General features: G+C 45.6%; 1 protein-coding gene across 5 annotated transcripts in view; it reads right to left on the bottom strand.

Annotated features, from left to right (window-relative positions):
- Window positions 1-3,119: 3,119 nt before the first annotated feature.
- Window positions 3,120-13,320, bottom strand: part of BACH2 (BTB and CNC homology 1, basic leucine zipper transcription factor 2) — a 307,416-nt gene continuing 297,215 nt past the window's right edge. For all 5 annotated transcript variants that reach the window (XM_010834718.1, XM_010834717.1, XM_010834719.1 and 2 more), the window contains 2 exons: window positions 12,131-12,337; window positions 3,120-4,535 (listed from right to left, as the gene is read on the bottom strand). In XM_010834718.1, coding sequence (XP_010833020.1) covers window positions 4,050-4,535; window positions 12,131-12,337 — 693 coding nt within the window. In that variant the 3' untranslated portion in view covers window positions 3,120-4,049. The remainder of the gene's footprint in view (window positions 4,536-12,130; window positions 12,338-13,320) is intronic.

Below are 13,320 nucleotides of genomic sequence, written 5' to 3' on the forward strand. Positions count from 1 at the left end.
GATTATGTAGCATAATCCTTTCAATAGGGAGTCTAAAGAGCTTTGCAGGTTTTTACTCCTTTTGAAAGGATTATGCTACATAATCTAGCACATGGATTAGCTTGAAGGGGCAAGTGGGTTCTTCAAAGCTGTATATTTTCACACCTTTGTCTGTTCATTTCTTCTTCTTTATTGGCAATCATAAAGCATTTAGAGAGAAAGTATAGGTTTAGACCTCTTGATAATAGCATTGGACTTCAGTGTGCCCACCTGGTTTTTAGAAGTCCCCTCATGCGAATTCTGTTGCTGGTCCCTGCCTTCCTTTTCAAGGAGAAGTGGCAGCTGACATACTAATCATCAGCCTTTTTTTTTTTTTTTTACTTCCTTGGGAAAGCAACACAAGGATTAAATCCAAAATCATAGTGCATCTTTAAAGCAGCATACCTTTAGAAATACAGTTAATAAATTACTTGTACACTATACAAAATACCCTTCTCTACGGCAGCATCACCTCTGATGCCTGAGTCATTAGTAAGGGAACCCAGAAGAGGAGGAGCAGGTGGCCTAGTCACTTTTCCAGCTTTTTTTGTTTGTTTGTTTGTTTTTGCCATGGTTTTGTTCCAGAATCAGTATGTCATGAAGTTATTTTATTCAAGGCACCCCCAGATAACGCAGAGAAACAGACATATACAGCAAAGCATGCACCTGCCCAAGCCGGACCAATCTGAACGAAGTGAGGTTGTCTGGAGACACAAGCAGAAAAAAGGCAGATCCGAGGGGAGGACTAGTTTCAGGCAGATGTTAAGTAGCCACAGGATCACCTCCATTGTCCCTGCTGCAGCAGCCCATGCCTACCCCGGCCACTTGGAGACACAATTTCCTGTCATAAGGACCCTCCTGAACATTTCATGGCTGGAATATAAATGCCAGAGTTCCTTATATCTGTAAGGATAGAACCTTAATGGTACAACTAGATGTCACCATTCCACACAAACACTATTCCTTGCTGTTAACTTGCTTTTCTCGTTCCTAAAAGACTCGGGTTTCACTAATGGATCCCAGGAAAAGGAGACAGGCTGGTTTTAAAACTCCACTTGAGGCAACCTGGACCCTGGTCCCCAGCTAGTCCTCCCTTTGAATCAACCTGGAAATAATCTTGACAAGCACATGGTTCAGACCAGTAAGAGACACAGACATGTCATGTCAACAACTGAAAAAAGCCAGTCGCTGTTCCTGGTGGACAGTGAACCAAATTCCAACAACTTGTTCAAATCTCCAAGAAATCGAAAGATGGTTTCTCCAGCAGTGTTTTTAACTGGTTCCCATGGCAGGCATGGCGAGGGTGTGGTTAGGGAAGAGGAAGACATTTGAGGCAGGAGCTGGCCAGAGGAGGCCATGGGCTGAGTTTGGGGGAGAGAAATATAGGAACCCCCTCCCCAGCTGGAAGCCAGCAGCGCAGGACAAACGAAAGGGGGGCGTTCAAAACGGGGTCAAGATGACCAGGTGCACATGAGTGGGTACCAGGGTCATTCACAGCAATGAGCCAGTTTGGACCTGGTTATGATATGAGCAGAAAACATTCCTTTTTTAAAAGAAGAGGAGGTCACTTAAAAAAGGCAACAAGAGAGTTAAAAAACCAAAAAAAAAAAAAAAACCTTTTAGCCAACTCTTCCACCAGAACACACACCTATGATGGATCACGGCTTTCACACTGAGTTTAAACTGGAGCTGTCCCCAGTTTTCCCCAAAGGCAAACCTCAGAGAAGCACAGAACTAGGCCAAGAAATTCCAACAGCCACAACAGAAACCGCAGCTTCGACTCAGCAGGAGCAAAACGTATCTTAGACAAGTGCACACACACACACACACACACACACACACACACACACACACGAGAAAAAACAAAAACCCAGAGGCAGGTTCTAAAAGTGGAACTATTTTCAAAGAAAAGCCTTTTTTTTTGTTTTTTTTAAACCCTACCGCATGAACCAACAAATTTCTGGCATTCATACATATTTAAACATTTAGCACTAATATTTGTACAGAAAAAAGTTAATAATACTAAAACATGTTACTATGATTTCACTTTTCGCCTACGTCATATACTAATTTCCCCTTTCACATGCAGCTTTAATATCGTCCAAACAATGGCACAAATGAAGAAACAAAACCATCTAGTCCCCACGGCCCACCACCCCACCCCCACATTAAACTGTTCCGGACTCCTCCCCGCAGCCAAGCTGGAGGACCCACAGGAGAGGGGGTGCTGACCTCTCCCCCAACACAGGCTTCAAGGGGTCTGCACCCCTTCCTGTAAACGCAGCCAGGGGCCCACACGCCCCCTGAGCCAAGGGAAGCCACTCTCTGTGGGTTGCAAGCCAACTAGTTTTGCAGCAAAAGAAGGAAATCATCATCAGGAGAGAGTAGGGAGGTGCGTGGTGGGGGTAAGGGGCAGGGAGGGCTCCTGGACGCATCGTGTCCAAAGCCTCAGATGAAATCTGCCTTCAGACCAAGAAAACTGGTGGGAAAACCTCAGGATGCAACTTAAAGCATTTGGAGAAAGAAGGGACAAAGAAATACTTTTGTCTGCGCCAGGAACAGACATCAGGCTACAACTGTCCTGCTCTCTCCTACTTGGGCGGGGCCAGCGGCATTAACCCCAGGACAGCCGCATAAAGGTGGGACCCCCAGGGCGATGACTCAAACCCCCTCAGGTGAGTCCCAGGGGAGGCAGGTCCGGGGCAGGGTGGCCAAGCAGCCAAGTCCTTTGAAGGAGAAGTTCCTACTTGTCCTATACATCCAGAGCAGGCAGAGGCCTGGGGCAGTGTTGAAATGAATGGGACTTACTCCCTGTCTAAGAAACCAGTTCTAACTTGGTATCTAGGAGCCAAAGCCTGCTGAGTTCCGGTATAACATGACGATTCCCGCTGTTTCAATGCACTTTCCAGTGAGATGTCCAAACTCTTTCCCCACTTAGAAATCTGAACATCAACTCTGAACTCTCTGCATTTTAACTTTGCTTAGGAAAAGGTGGGGAGGAGGTGAGATATAAAAATATTCAAGCAGATTATTGTCTACATCCTAGGATGAATTCATTATTTGGCAAGATTGTTTTTCTTACATAATTATCACCTGAGTGCTTTTTTTTTTTTAATTAGCTGTTTTACTTTTTGAAGTAAGAGCAAAGAATATACAGTTTACTTGAGTTATACTGAAGTGACAACTTCATTTAAGAAAATAGGTTTGACCCAAAACTCAGTGCAAGTGGCAAAGTTGACCTTGACTGTACAGTATCCGCAAAAAAAAAAAAAACAACAAAACCCACGATACTCAACTGGCACCGTCTGACAGTGCCCAAATCAAACTAAACCAACAAAAAAATAAAAGGTCTGAAATAAAATGTCAAAGAAAGCTTCCAACACTGAATTCTGTCCATAAATAAGCACAACTTCAACTGTGAAGCAAGAAAAACAACCAGGTTAACAGTTACAAACCGGTTCTAGCATCAGAGACAAAAGAAGAGGAATGTTGGAACCTGTTTATAAACGAGAAACCAAGTTTCCAGTTTTAGGATGAGAAAATTGAGGCATGCAGGACTTTTGCATATGGAGAGAGATAATATATTTCATATATATTATATATATAATATGTACAGTCTAGCTATAAAACTTTGATGTGTATAGAAGCTGTCTTCCATGAAAAAAGTTGAACATTCAGAAGAAATTCCTGAGATAGGGTTTGTGACATGGGCCACTGAGAAAAGAAATCCGTGGTTGGGTCCTAGAGGTGTTATAATCTATCCCTGTAAAGACTGAAATGAACCCACAGACAGACAGCGTTGCCACTGTCGTCTTTCCTTGCCTGAACAAGGGGTAGCACCATTGTGAAGGTAACTATATGTTGCTCCTGCTTGAAGGGAGGAGAGAATACTAAGAAACAGTATTGCTGCTAAGACCGCTGTAGTGTGCACCAGATTCCTTCTCGGTTCTTCCAGACGACAGACGAACAGCACCGCAGCCTGACCCAAGGACACCTGTGTGGGAGAGGGCTGAGAACTCGGGGGCAGGCCGTCACTGGGTGTAATCTTTCCTGGGTTGTTCATCCGTTGTACACTTATCAGTCATTTCCTGGCAGAAGTCCACGGTCACCGTTTGGCTCCTGGGTTCCAGGGGAGGCCCTCTCTCAGAGAAGGTCCCTGGGTCAGTGCCTTCCAGCCTCCGAGCAGAAGTACAGTTCTCTGAGGCGTTGCTGGGGGCCCAGGGAGGGCCGGGGGCAGCTGCCCCCTGCTCCAAGCAGCAGGGTGCACTTTCCCCCACTGCGCACTGAGGGGCGGCAAGGTTCTGCTCCACGCTCAGGGGCGTGGGGTTAATACTGGGGGCTGTGGGAAGACCCACGGGTCTGAGGACAGGGCAGTACCGATGCAGGGCCTGGATCTGCTCGGGGCTCTGGATGTCTCGGCAGACTTCCTGGGAGAGGCAAGAGAAGTTGTCCAGCAGTTCTCCCATGCATGCTTTCAGCTGATTCCTCTCTGACAACAGCTTCTCTTTCTCACACACCTGGATAAGACAGGAAAAAGAGGCATACTGAAAAGCAGAGACATTATTTTGCCAACAAAGGTCGGTCTAGCCAAGGCTATGGTTTTTCCAGTGGTCATGTATGGATGTGAGAGTTGGACTGTGAAGAAAGCTCAGCACCGAAGAATTGATGCTTTTGAACTGTGGTGTTGGAGAAGACTCTTGAGAGTCCCTTGTACTGCAAGGAGATCCAACCAGTCCATTCTGAAGGAGATCAGCCTTGGGATTTCTTTGAAAGGAATGATGCTAAAGCTGAAACTCCAGGACTTTGGCCACCTTATTCGAAGAGTTGACTCATTGGAAAAGACTCTGATGCTGGGAGGGATTGGGGGCAGGAGGAGAAGGGGATGACAGAGGATGAGATGGCTGGATGGCATCACTGACTCGATGGACGTGAGTCTCAGTGAACTCCAGGAGTTGGTGAGGGACAGGGAGGCCTGGCGTGCTGCAATTCATGGGGTCGAAAAGAGTCGGACATGACTGAGTGACTGAACTGAACTGAACTGAACTGATCCAGCCTGAATGGGAGGAGCTGATACCCTGTGTTCTGTGGGGGGTTCCTACTTCAGTTTTTTGCATCCTACATTAGAGTGTAACTCAAGAATGACTGGGGCTTCCCCAGTGCCTCAGAGATAAAGAATCTGCCTGCAATGCACGAGCCACAGGAAACATAGGTTCAAACCCTATGTCAGGAAGATCCTCTGGAGGAGGGCATTGCAACTCACTCTAGTATTCTTGCCTGGACAATCCCATGGACAGAGGAGCCTCGTGGGCTATAATCCATGGGGTCGCAAAGAGTTGGGACATGACTGAAGCAACTTGGCACGCATGCATTCATGAATGACTAGGTCAGAATCTAGAAACTTAAAAGTTCCCTATCCATATTTTTGCCATATCTCCCATCTGAGCAGCCCACTGAGATGTGCCAGCGTCCATGACACCTTCCCTGTGGCAGTTCTTCATCCTTTTCTGAGGCTTAGCCAAAAAAGTGAAAGTTGCTCAGTCTTGTCCAACTCTTTGCGACCCCATGGACTATATATAGTCCATGGAATTCTCCAGGCCAGAACACTGGAGTGGGTAGCTGTTCCCTTCTCCAGGGGCTCTTCCCAGCCCAGGGATTGAACCCAGGTCTCCCCCATTGCAGGTAGATTCTTCATCAGCTGAGCCACCAGGGAAGCCGTGGCCAAGCAACCAGCAAAGTCTCCACCCACCAGAAAACTGTAGACAATCAAGGTTCCAGTTTCCTGGTATTTGGGGTTTGAAGAGAATCAACTGGAAACTCTGTTTCCAACGTTATAGTTGAAAATCTCCCCCAGATACATTAGGGTTTGATTTCTGAAGGTCAAAAATAACTGACCAATTCTAACTATAAGACATTCTGTAAAAAGGCAAAACTATAGAGACACAAAAAGATCAGTATCTGCCAGGGGTTGGGGTTGGGGAGGGAGGTAAGAATAACTGAAACACAAAGGATTTTTAGGGCATGCAACATGTCACTGTCATAGCAAATACATATCATTATACATTTGTCCAAACCCACAGAACATACAACATCAAGAGTGACCCCTAAGGCAAATTATGGACTTTGAGTGATTACAATTTATCAATACAGACTCACCCACTGTAACAAACACACCACTCTGAGAAGACTGTGAGTGAGCAGAGGGAAGGAGCAGGTGGGAACTCTTATTTTCCCTTTAATTTTTCTGTGAACCTAAAACTTCTCTAAAAAAGCAAGTCTATTAAAAAAAACACATGAAAATTGCAAAAAAAATTCAACTACTGAAGTTTCTTATCGTTCACCCTATATTAGTACGCTCTTGGCCTTTGCAGCAGACCGACTGAACACAACGAGTCCTCCTATGATGGCTGAGGACTGTGTAGTGAGTCTCAAGTACCCAGTCTCTCTGGACATGGAAAGTGCCCACAGAGGTGCTAAGATAGGCTTAGTGTACTAGCCCAGGGTTCTGAGATGTTCTCCTCAGAGAAGATGCCATATAGACTCTAGTGTAACTAAAATTCATCACCCTATCAGAGAGATAAATGTGGTCATAACTATCTGTGTCAAGACAGAACGTAAGGAATCTCCCTGAGACACAATTGCTGTGAAATGGATGGAGAGACGGGACATTTGAAGGGGTGTGAAGTGAGTCCTGACCCTTTGCAAGGGTACGCTGAGGGCTGAGGAGTGGATGAGAGAGGATGGGAAAGAGAGAGAGAAGAGGGAAGAGGGAAGAGAGAGAGCCAGAGATTGAGAGAGAGCGAGAGGAGAGTGAGGCAAACATACGACCACGGGGTCTCCTACATGGGAACTGCACGTGCTGAAACACGAATGCAATCTGGCAGGCAGTGTGGGCACGTGTGTCGGAGACAGAGATTTACACGGGGAAAGGGCACCTGCTAAAATATTTATAAATTTATCAAGAAAACATGTTTTAAAGATGAAAAATAAACAGATGTACAAGTGCAACTTGAGAGAGACATACATTTTGTGAAATACATTTTGCGAGTTTGCAAAAGCAGAGTGAGTGCCATGCGGGAGACCAGTGGGAGTGAGTGGGCGGGACCAGCCTGTGGACACCGCCCCCCAGCAAGCTGGTGGAAGTGGAGGTACGGAATAAAACACATCCGGAGGGCCCCCAAGGAAAGGATATCTTACACCAGTAGCTGTGCAACTTGGACCTCCTTCCCTGGACCTGCAACTCAGCAAACTGAGAGGGAACACCATCCCTGGGAAGGATCTCGGTCTCAATTCTGCCACATCTTCTTGGCCAAGTCACCTACCCCTCAATGCCCACTGACCTGCAACATGTCCTGGGCCACTTTCTAGAAGGAAGAAAATGAAATGCAGCCTGTGGCAGTGTTTTGGCTCTCTGCAGGAAAGGCCGTATAAATCCAGGCCTCGGTTAACAGCAGGATGCTTTAAGTCACAGGTGTACTGTGGATGAGCATGTGACACTCACATTCCATGGGGAAGGTAGCACATTATTCAAGGGGTTTCCAAAAGGCAAGGGGAGAACTAGGAGATGCCCTCTGGTTTCAGCTGAGCAATATCAGCACAGAGCTCTAAGTTTCTGCCCGGTGTGTGGCTTAGACTTTTTAAATTTGTTCAGTATGACATAAGTACACAGAGAAGAGATCTAATTGCAAAAAATCAGGCATTTCTCAAATATGGGTGATTAGATTTATTCCTGTACCTGGAAAAGAGCGCAGGGCCAGAATTACCATAGGCATATGCTTAAAGTTCGATGGCTTATCCCCAGCAGGCCCAGCCTCGCCTGAGCACCTAGCTAAGCCAAGCAGGTTTCCAGAAGACCCACACTCACCAGCAGCAGTATCTGGCTTCCTGATGTCAGCTTAAATTAAACATTTTTCGTTGCTGTTGTTACATGTGTGTGCTTGGTCGCTCAGTTGTGTCCAATTCTTTGGGACCCCATGGATTGTAGCCCTCCAGGCTCCTCTGCCCATGGGATTCTCCAGGCAAGAATACTGGAGTGGGTTGCCATGCCCTCCTCCAGGGGATCTTTCCAGCCCAGGAATTGAATCTGCATTTCAGACATTTCCTGCATTGGCAGGAGGGTTCTTTACCACTAGCGCCACCTGTGAAGTCTCGTCGTTGTTGTTGTTAGAACAACATTAAAGAAAAACTTGAAAAGAGAAGGAATTTTCAATCCCAGGACTCAGTCACAATTTCCAGTACATTTTAGGGCAACAGACATTTCCTGAGAGGCTTCAGTGGGCCTGCACTGGAGACTCAGAGATCGTCAAGACTGTCCTTGTCATGAGGAATCTACAATCTAGGGCCGGGATTGAGAAGACAGATAGATACACAGATAATGCAAGACTAATGTGATAAGTACAAAGTCAGATGTCAGAAAGAGCTCCGAGGACAGAGACTCAGCCTCACCAAAGACTCAGGAAAGGGGTTTCTAGGAGGAGACAGTAACCTGACTTTTAAGGAACAAAAGACACAGATAAGAAAACAGTCGAGGACTGTCCCAGGTAGAGGAGACACAGCCGAGGCAGGAACACAGAGGTGCAGACAGCAGGAGATGGGGCTGGGGGAAGTGCCCCGAGTTTGACTTTCTTGGGGGTCCAGTTCCAGGAAGGGAGTGGAAGGTGACACTAGAGGGGTAGACTGAGTCACAGACAGCACAGTGCATCTTGTTGAGGAACCTGGCCTTTATCGTGTAGGTGACGGGAGCTGCTGAACATGCGTAAATCTTCCCTGCTTGGTGGGTGTTAATTAGATTAAAAAGAAAACAAAACATGATGTCCAGGACTATCTTGAGAACCGGTAACATTAAAAATTTTTTCTTTAATTTTTTAATTGCTTTACAATCCTGTGTTAGTTTCTGCTGCATAGCAACGTGAATCAGCTATACCTATACATACATCCCCTCCCTTTAGCCTCATTCCCATCCCCCACTCCCATCTTACCCCTGTAGGTTGTCACAGAGCACTGAGCTGAGCCCCCTGTGCTGTACAGCAGCCTCCCACTAGCTGTCTATTTCATACATGGTAGTGGAGATATGTAAGTGCTACTCTCTTGGTTCACCCCACCCTCTCCTTCCCCCACTGTCTCCACAAGTCCAGACAACAAGTAACATTTATTCAAAGTTTCTCAAGTGGGTCTTAGGAAGCATCACTACAAACAAAGCTAGTGGAGGTGATGGAATTCCAGTTGAGCTCTTTCAAATCCTGGAAGATGATGCTATGAAAGTGCTGCATTCAGTATGCCAGCTAATCTGGAAAACTCAGCAGTGGCCACAGGACCAGAAAAGGTCAGTTTTCATTCCAATCCCAAAGAAAGGCAATGCCAAAGAATGTTCAAACTACCACACAACTGCACTCATCTCACACGCTAGCAAAGTAATGTTCAAAATTCTCCAAGCCAGGCTTCAACAGTACATGAATCGTGAACTTCCAGATGTTCATGCTGGATTTAGAAAAGGCAGAGGAACCAGAGATCAAATTGCCAACATCCGCTGGATCACCAAAAAAGCAAGAGAGTTCCAGAAAAACATCTAGTTCTGCTTTATTGACTATGCCAAAGTCTTTGTGTGGATCATAACAAACTGTGGAAAATTCTTAAAGAGATGGGAATACCAGACCACCTGACCTGCCTCTTGATAAATCTGTATGCAGGTCAAGAAGCAACAGTTAGAACTGGACATGGAACAACAGACTGGTTCCAAATAGGAAAAGGAGTACGTCAAGGCTGTATATTGTCACCCTGCTTATTTAACTTACATGCAGAGTACATCACGAGAAATGCTGGACTAGATGAAGCACAAGCTGGAATCAAGATTGCTGGGAGAAATATCAATAACCTCAGATATGCAGATGATACCATATTTATGGCAGAAAGTGAAGAACTAAAGAGCCTCTTGAGGAAAGTGGAAGAGGGGAGTGAAAAAGTTGGCTTAAAACACAACATTCAGAAAACTAAGATTATGGCATCTGGTCCCATCACTTCATGGCAAATAGATGGGGAAACAATGGAAACTGAGAGACTTTATTTTTTGGGCTCCAAAATCACTGCAGATGGTGACTGCAGCCATGAAATTAAAAGACGCTTAATCCTTGGAAGAAAAGTTATGACCAACCTAGACAGCATATTAAAAAGCAGAGACATTACTTTGCCGACAAAGGTCTGTCTAGTCAAAGCTATTTTTTTTTCCAGCAGTCATGTATGGATGTGAGAGCTAGACCATAAAGAAAGCCGAGTGCTGAAGAATTGATGCTTTTGAACTGTGGTGTTGGAGAAGACTCTTGAGAGTCTCTTGGACTGCAAGGAGATCCAGCCAGTCCATCCTAAAGGAGATCAGTCCTGGGTGTTCATTGGAAGGACTGATGCTAAAGCTGAAACTCCAATACTTTGACCACCTGATGCGAAGAACTGACTCATTTGAAAAGACTCTGATGCTGGGAAAGATTGAAGGAGGGAGGAGAAGGGAATGACAGAGGATGAGATGGCTGGATGGCATCACCAACTCGATGGACATTAGTTTGAATAAGCTCCAGGAGTTGGTGATGGCCAGGGAAGCCTGGCATACTGCAGTCCATGGGGTCTCGAAGAATCGGACACGCCTGAGTGACTGAACTGAACTGAACCTGAACTCTCAAATGTCTTATCATGCTCTTAGGTTCTCATTAGGACATTGGCTTACCATGAGGCAAAGGACTGTCATGTATAGCCTGAGGACCCAAACTCAGGTCTTGACCACAGTACGTGGCCTCCCTCTTCTTCAGGCTGCCACAGACATGGGACCTGGGATGAATTTCTAGGATTGGGCCAGCAATGAATGAGCTGAATGAGGCTGTACTTCAAGGGTACAGTCAGGAACCAGAGGCCACTTGGATTTACTTCCTGTAGTTTAAGGTTGCTGATCCAGAAGGGAATGCAGACTACTGAGTGAGGGGGAGGCTTGAAAGATCAAACAATAGTCTCAGAGACAAAAGACTCCCAGGCACAGGAAGAGGTGACAACCACTCTGAGGCAGAAGTGCAGAATTCAGGACCCCAGGGCTGCTGAAGGGCTTCAGGAGATCAGGTGGCTGAGCGGCCCCTGGTGGCAGGCTGGCATCCTGCCCCTAACCTACACCTCCGTGGGAGGCAGGAGAAAGTGCAACAAGATCTGGGATCAGACAACCAGACTTGCTTTCAAGCTCCATCACATGGTGGGGAGTTATCAAACCTCTCTGCACTCTGGTTTCCTTCTCTGTGAATGGAGATAAAGTAGTACTTAAATCATAGGGCTGATGTGAGGATTACATGTGACATCTACAGAAAGAGACCAGAATAATACCTGGTCCACATATGCAGCAATAAATGTTAGCTCTAGACTCACGTTGAATGGAAAATAAGAAGAATTACCTCTACGGGAGGGAAGGAATGGTAGTTTCAGATTAGCAGAGGCAAGCTATTATACACAGGATGGATGAACAACGAGGTCCTAGGATATGGCACAGGGAATTACATTCAGTATCCTATGACAAACCATAATGGAAAAGAATATGAAAAAGTATATGCATATAACTGAGTCACCTTGCTGTACAAAGGAAACTAACACAACACTGTGAATCAATTAGACCTCAAAAATAAGAATCACCTCTATACAAATGTGAAAGTGAAAGTCGCTTAGTGTTGTCCGACTCTTTGCGACCCCATGCACTATACAGTCCATAGCATTCTCCAGGCCAAAATACTGGAGTGGGTAGCCTCTCCCTTCTGCAGGTGATGTTCCCAACACAGGGATCGAATGCATTGCAGGAAGATTCTTTACCAGCTGAGCCACCGGGGAAGGTTGGTGGTTTGAGCACACCCAGGGACGACTGCCCCTGTGATCTATACACATGGCTAAGATATAAAATACTGACACACAATCACACAGCCGCATAGACACACATATGTTACAGATGTAAAGCTATTATTTTTTAACAACTCCTTTAAGAATCAATGCGAATGTCCCTGAATGGTGGCCCTTCTCTCTGCCTGTCTGGCCTTTGCTACTGAAAGTCTGCATCAGTCTTGGTCATTCCAGGTTGCTGACAGCAAAGGGCAAGCCAACTCACCAGTTTGCGGATTTCACATTCTAAGTTCTGAATACAGTCCAGCTTCCTCTTGCGGCAGCGCTGGGCGGCGATACGGTTTTTGCTGCGCCGGCGGACATCGTGAATGAATTCTAACTGCTCCGACGTCAGCTTGTGCATCTTGATCATCATCTGGAAGTCATTCCTCGGAAGGTCTGTGATTTGATCGACAGGAAATGGAAGTTTGACCTGCAACCAAGAGTAACAGAACATGATTATGGCAGCTGGATTTTATAGTTTTCATTTTGGAGAGTGGAACATCAAAAAATGGTAAAATCTCCTTTTTAATGATGACCAAGTACTATGAAAACAACTGAAGCAAGCAGTGATGATTCTTTCCTGTTTCAAATATAAATAAGATGAAATATTCAGACAAACACAATGTGAACACACACATATTATGATGTGGTTATCATTCCTGAGCTCTTAGAAGCAAACAGCATGGAAACAATGGAAAATGTATACATTGTCATGGCCACAGCGCTTTCGTAAGCAGGGCTCTACAATTAGTTGAAACCAACTCCCATTGAGCCTCAACTCAGTGAAGTAACAATTTATAGACAGACATCATCTGAGGAATCATCTAAAACACTTGAATTAAGAGAGCCCTGTACACCTTGGAGATGCTGGAAAGATGAAACAGTCGGTGTGATTTGCAGTTGCAGCAGCGTAAGGGAGACAGATATAGGGAGAGACCCTGGCGAGGCTACATCATTGAGATCTAGGAGTTAGAACTGGCTTTTAGTCCTTCCTGCCAGACTTGAGACTTCAGGCTGGTCACCATACTTTTCTGAGCCCCAGTTTCCTCATCTGCAAAATGGGGCATGCTTTTTAGCTGCACAGTGCTATTATATACCCATGAGGCACTATGGATTTTTGGAAAATAAAATGGCCCATGCTCTCACATTTTCTTTTACAATGTGATGCTGACCTTCCTCTGTCAAAAGGTGGAATGCATGTTCCTGCCTTTTGACCAAAACAATGAAATGGGAGTAATCCATGTAACTTCTGAGGTGACATCATAAGACCTGTACAGTATCTTCTTAGGCCTCTTAGATCAGGGCCAACCTAGGCCGTGGACCAGCACCTCCTGACAGACCAGCGGCAGCATTTGATCAGAAATAAAAGGCACAATAAATGCAATGCGCTTGAATCATCCAGAAACCATCTTC

Source organism: Bison bison, unplaced genomic scaffold, assembly GCF_000754665.1.
Source record: "Bison bison bison isolate TAMUID 2011002044 unplaced genomic scaffold, Bison_UMD1.0 scf7180017864035, whole genome shotgun sequence".
NCBI lineage: Eukaryota > Metazoa > Chordata > Mammalia > Artiodactyla > Bovidae > Bison > Bison bison.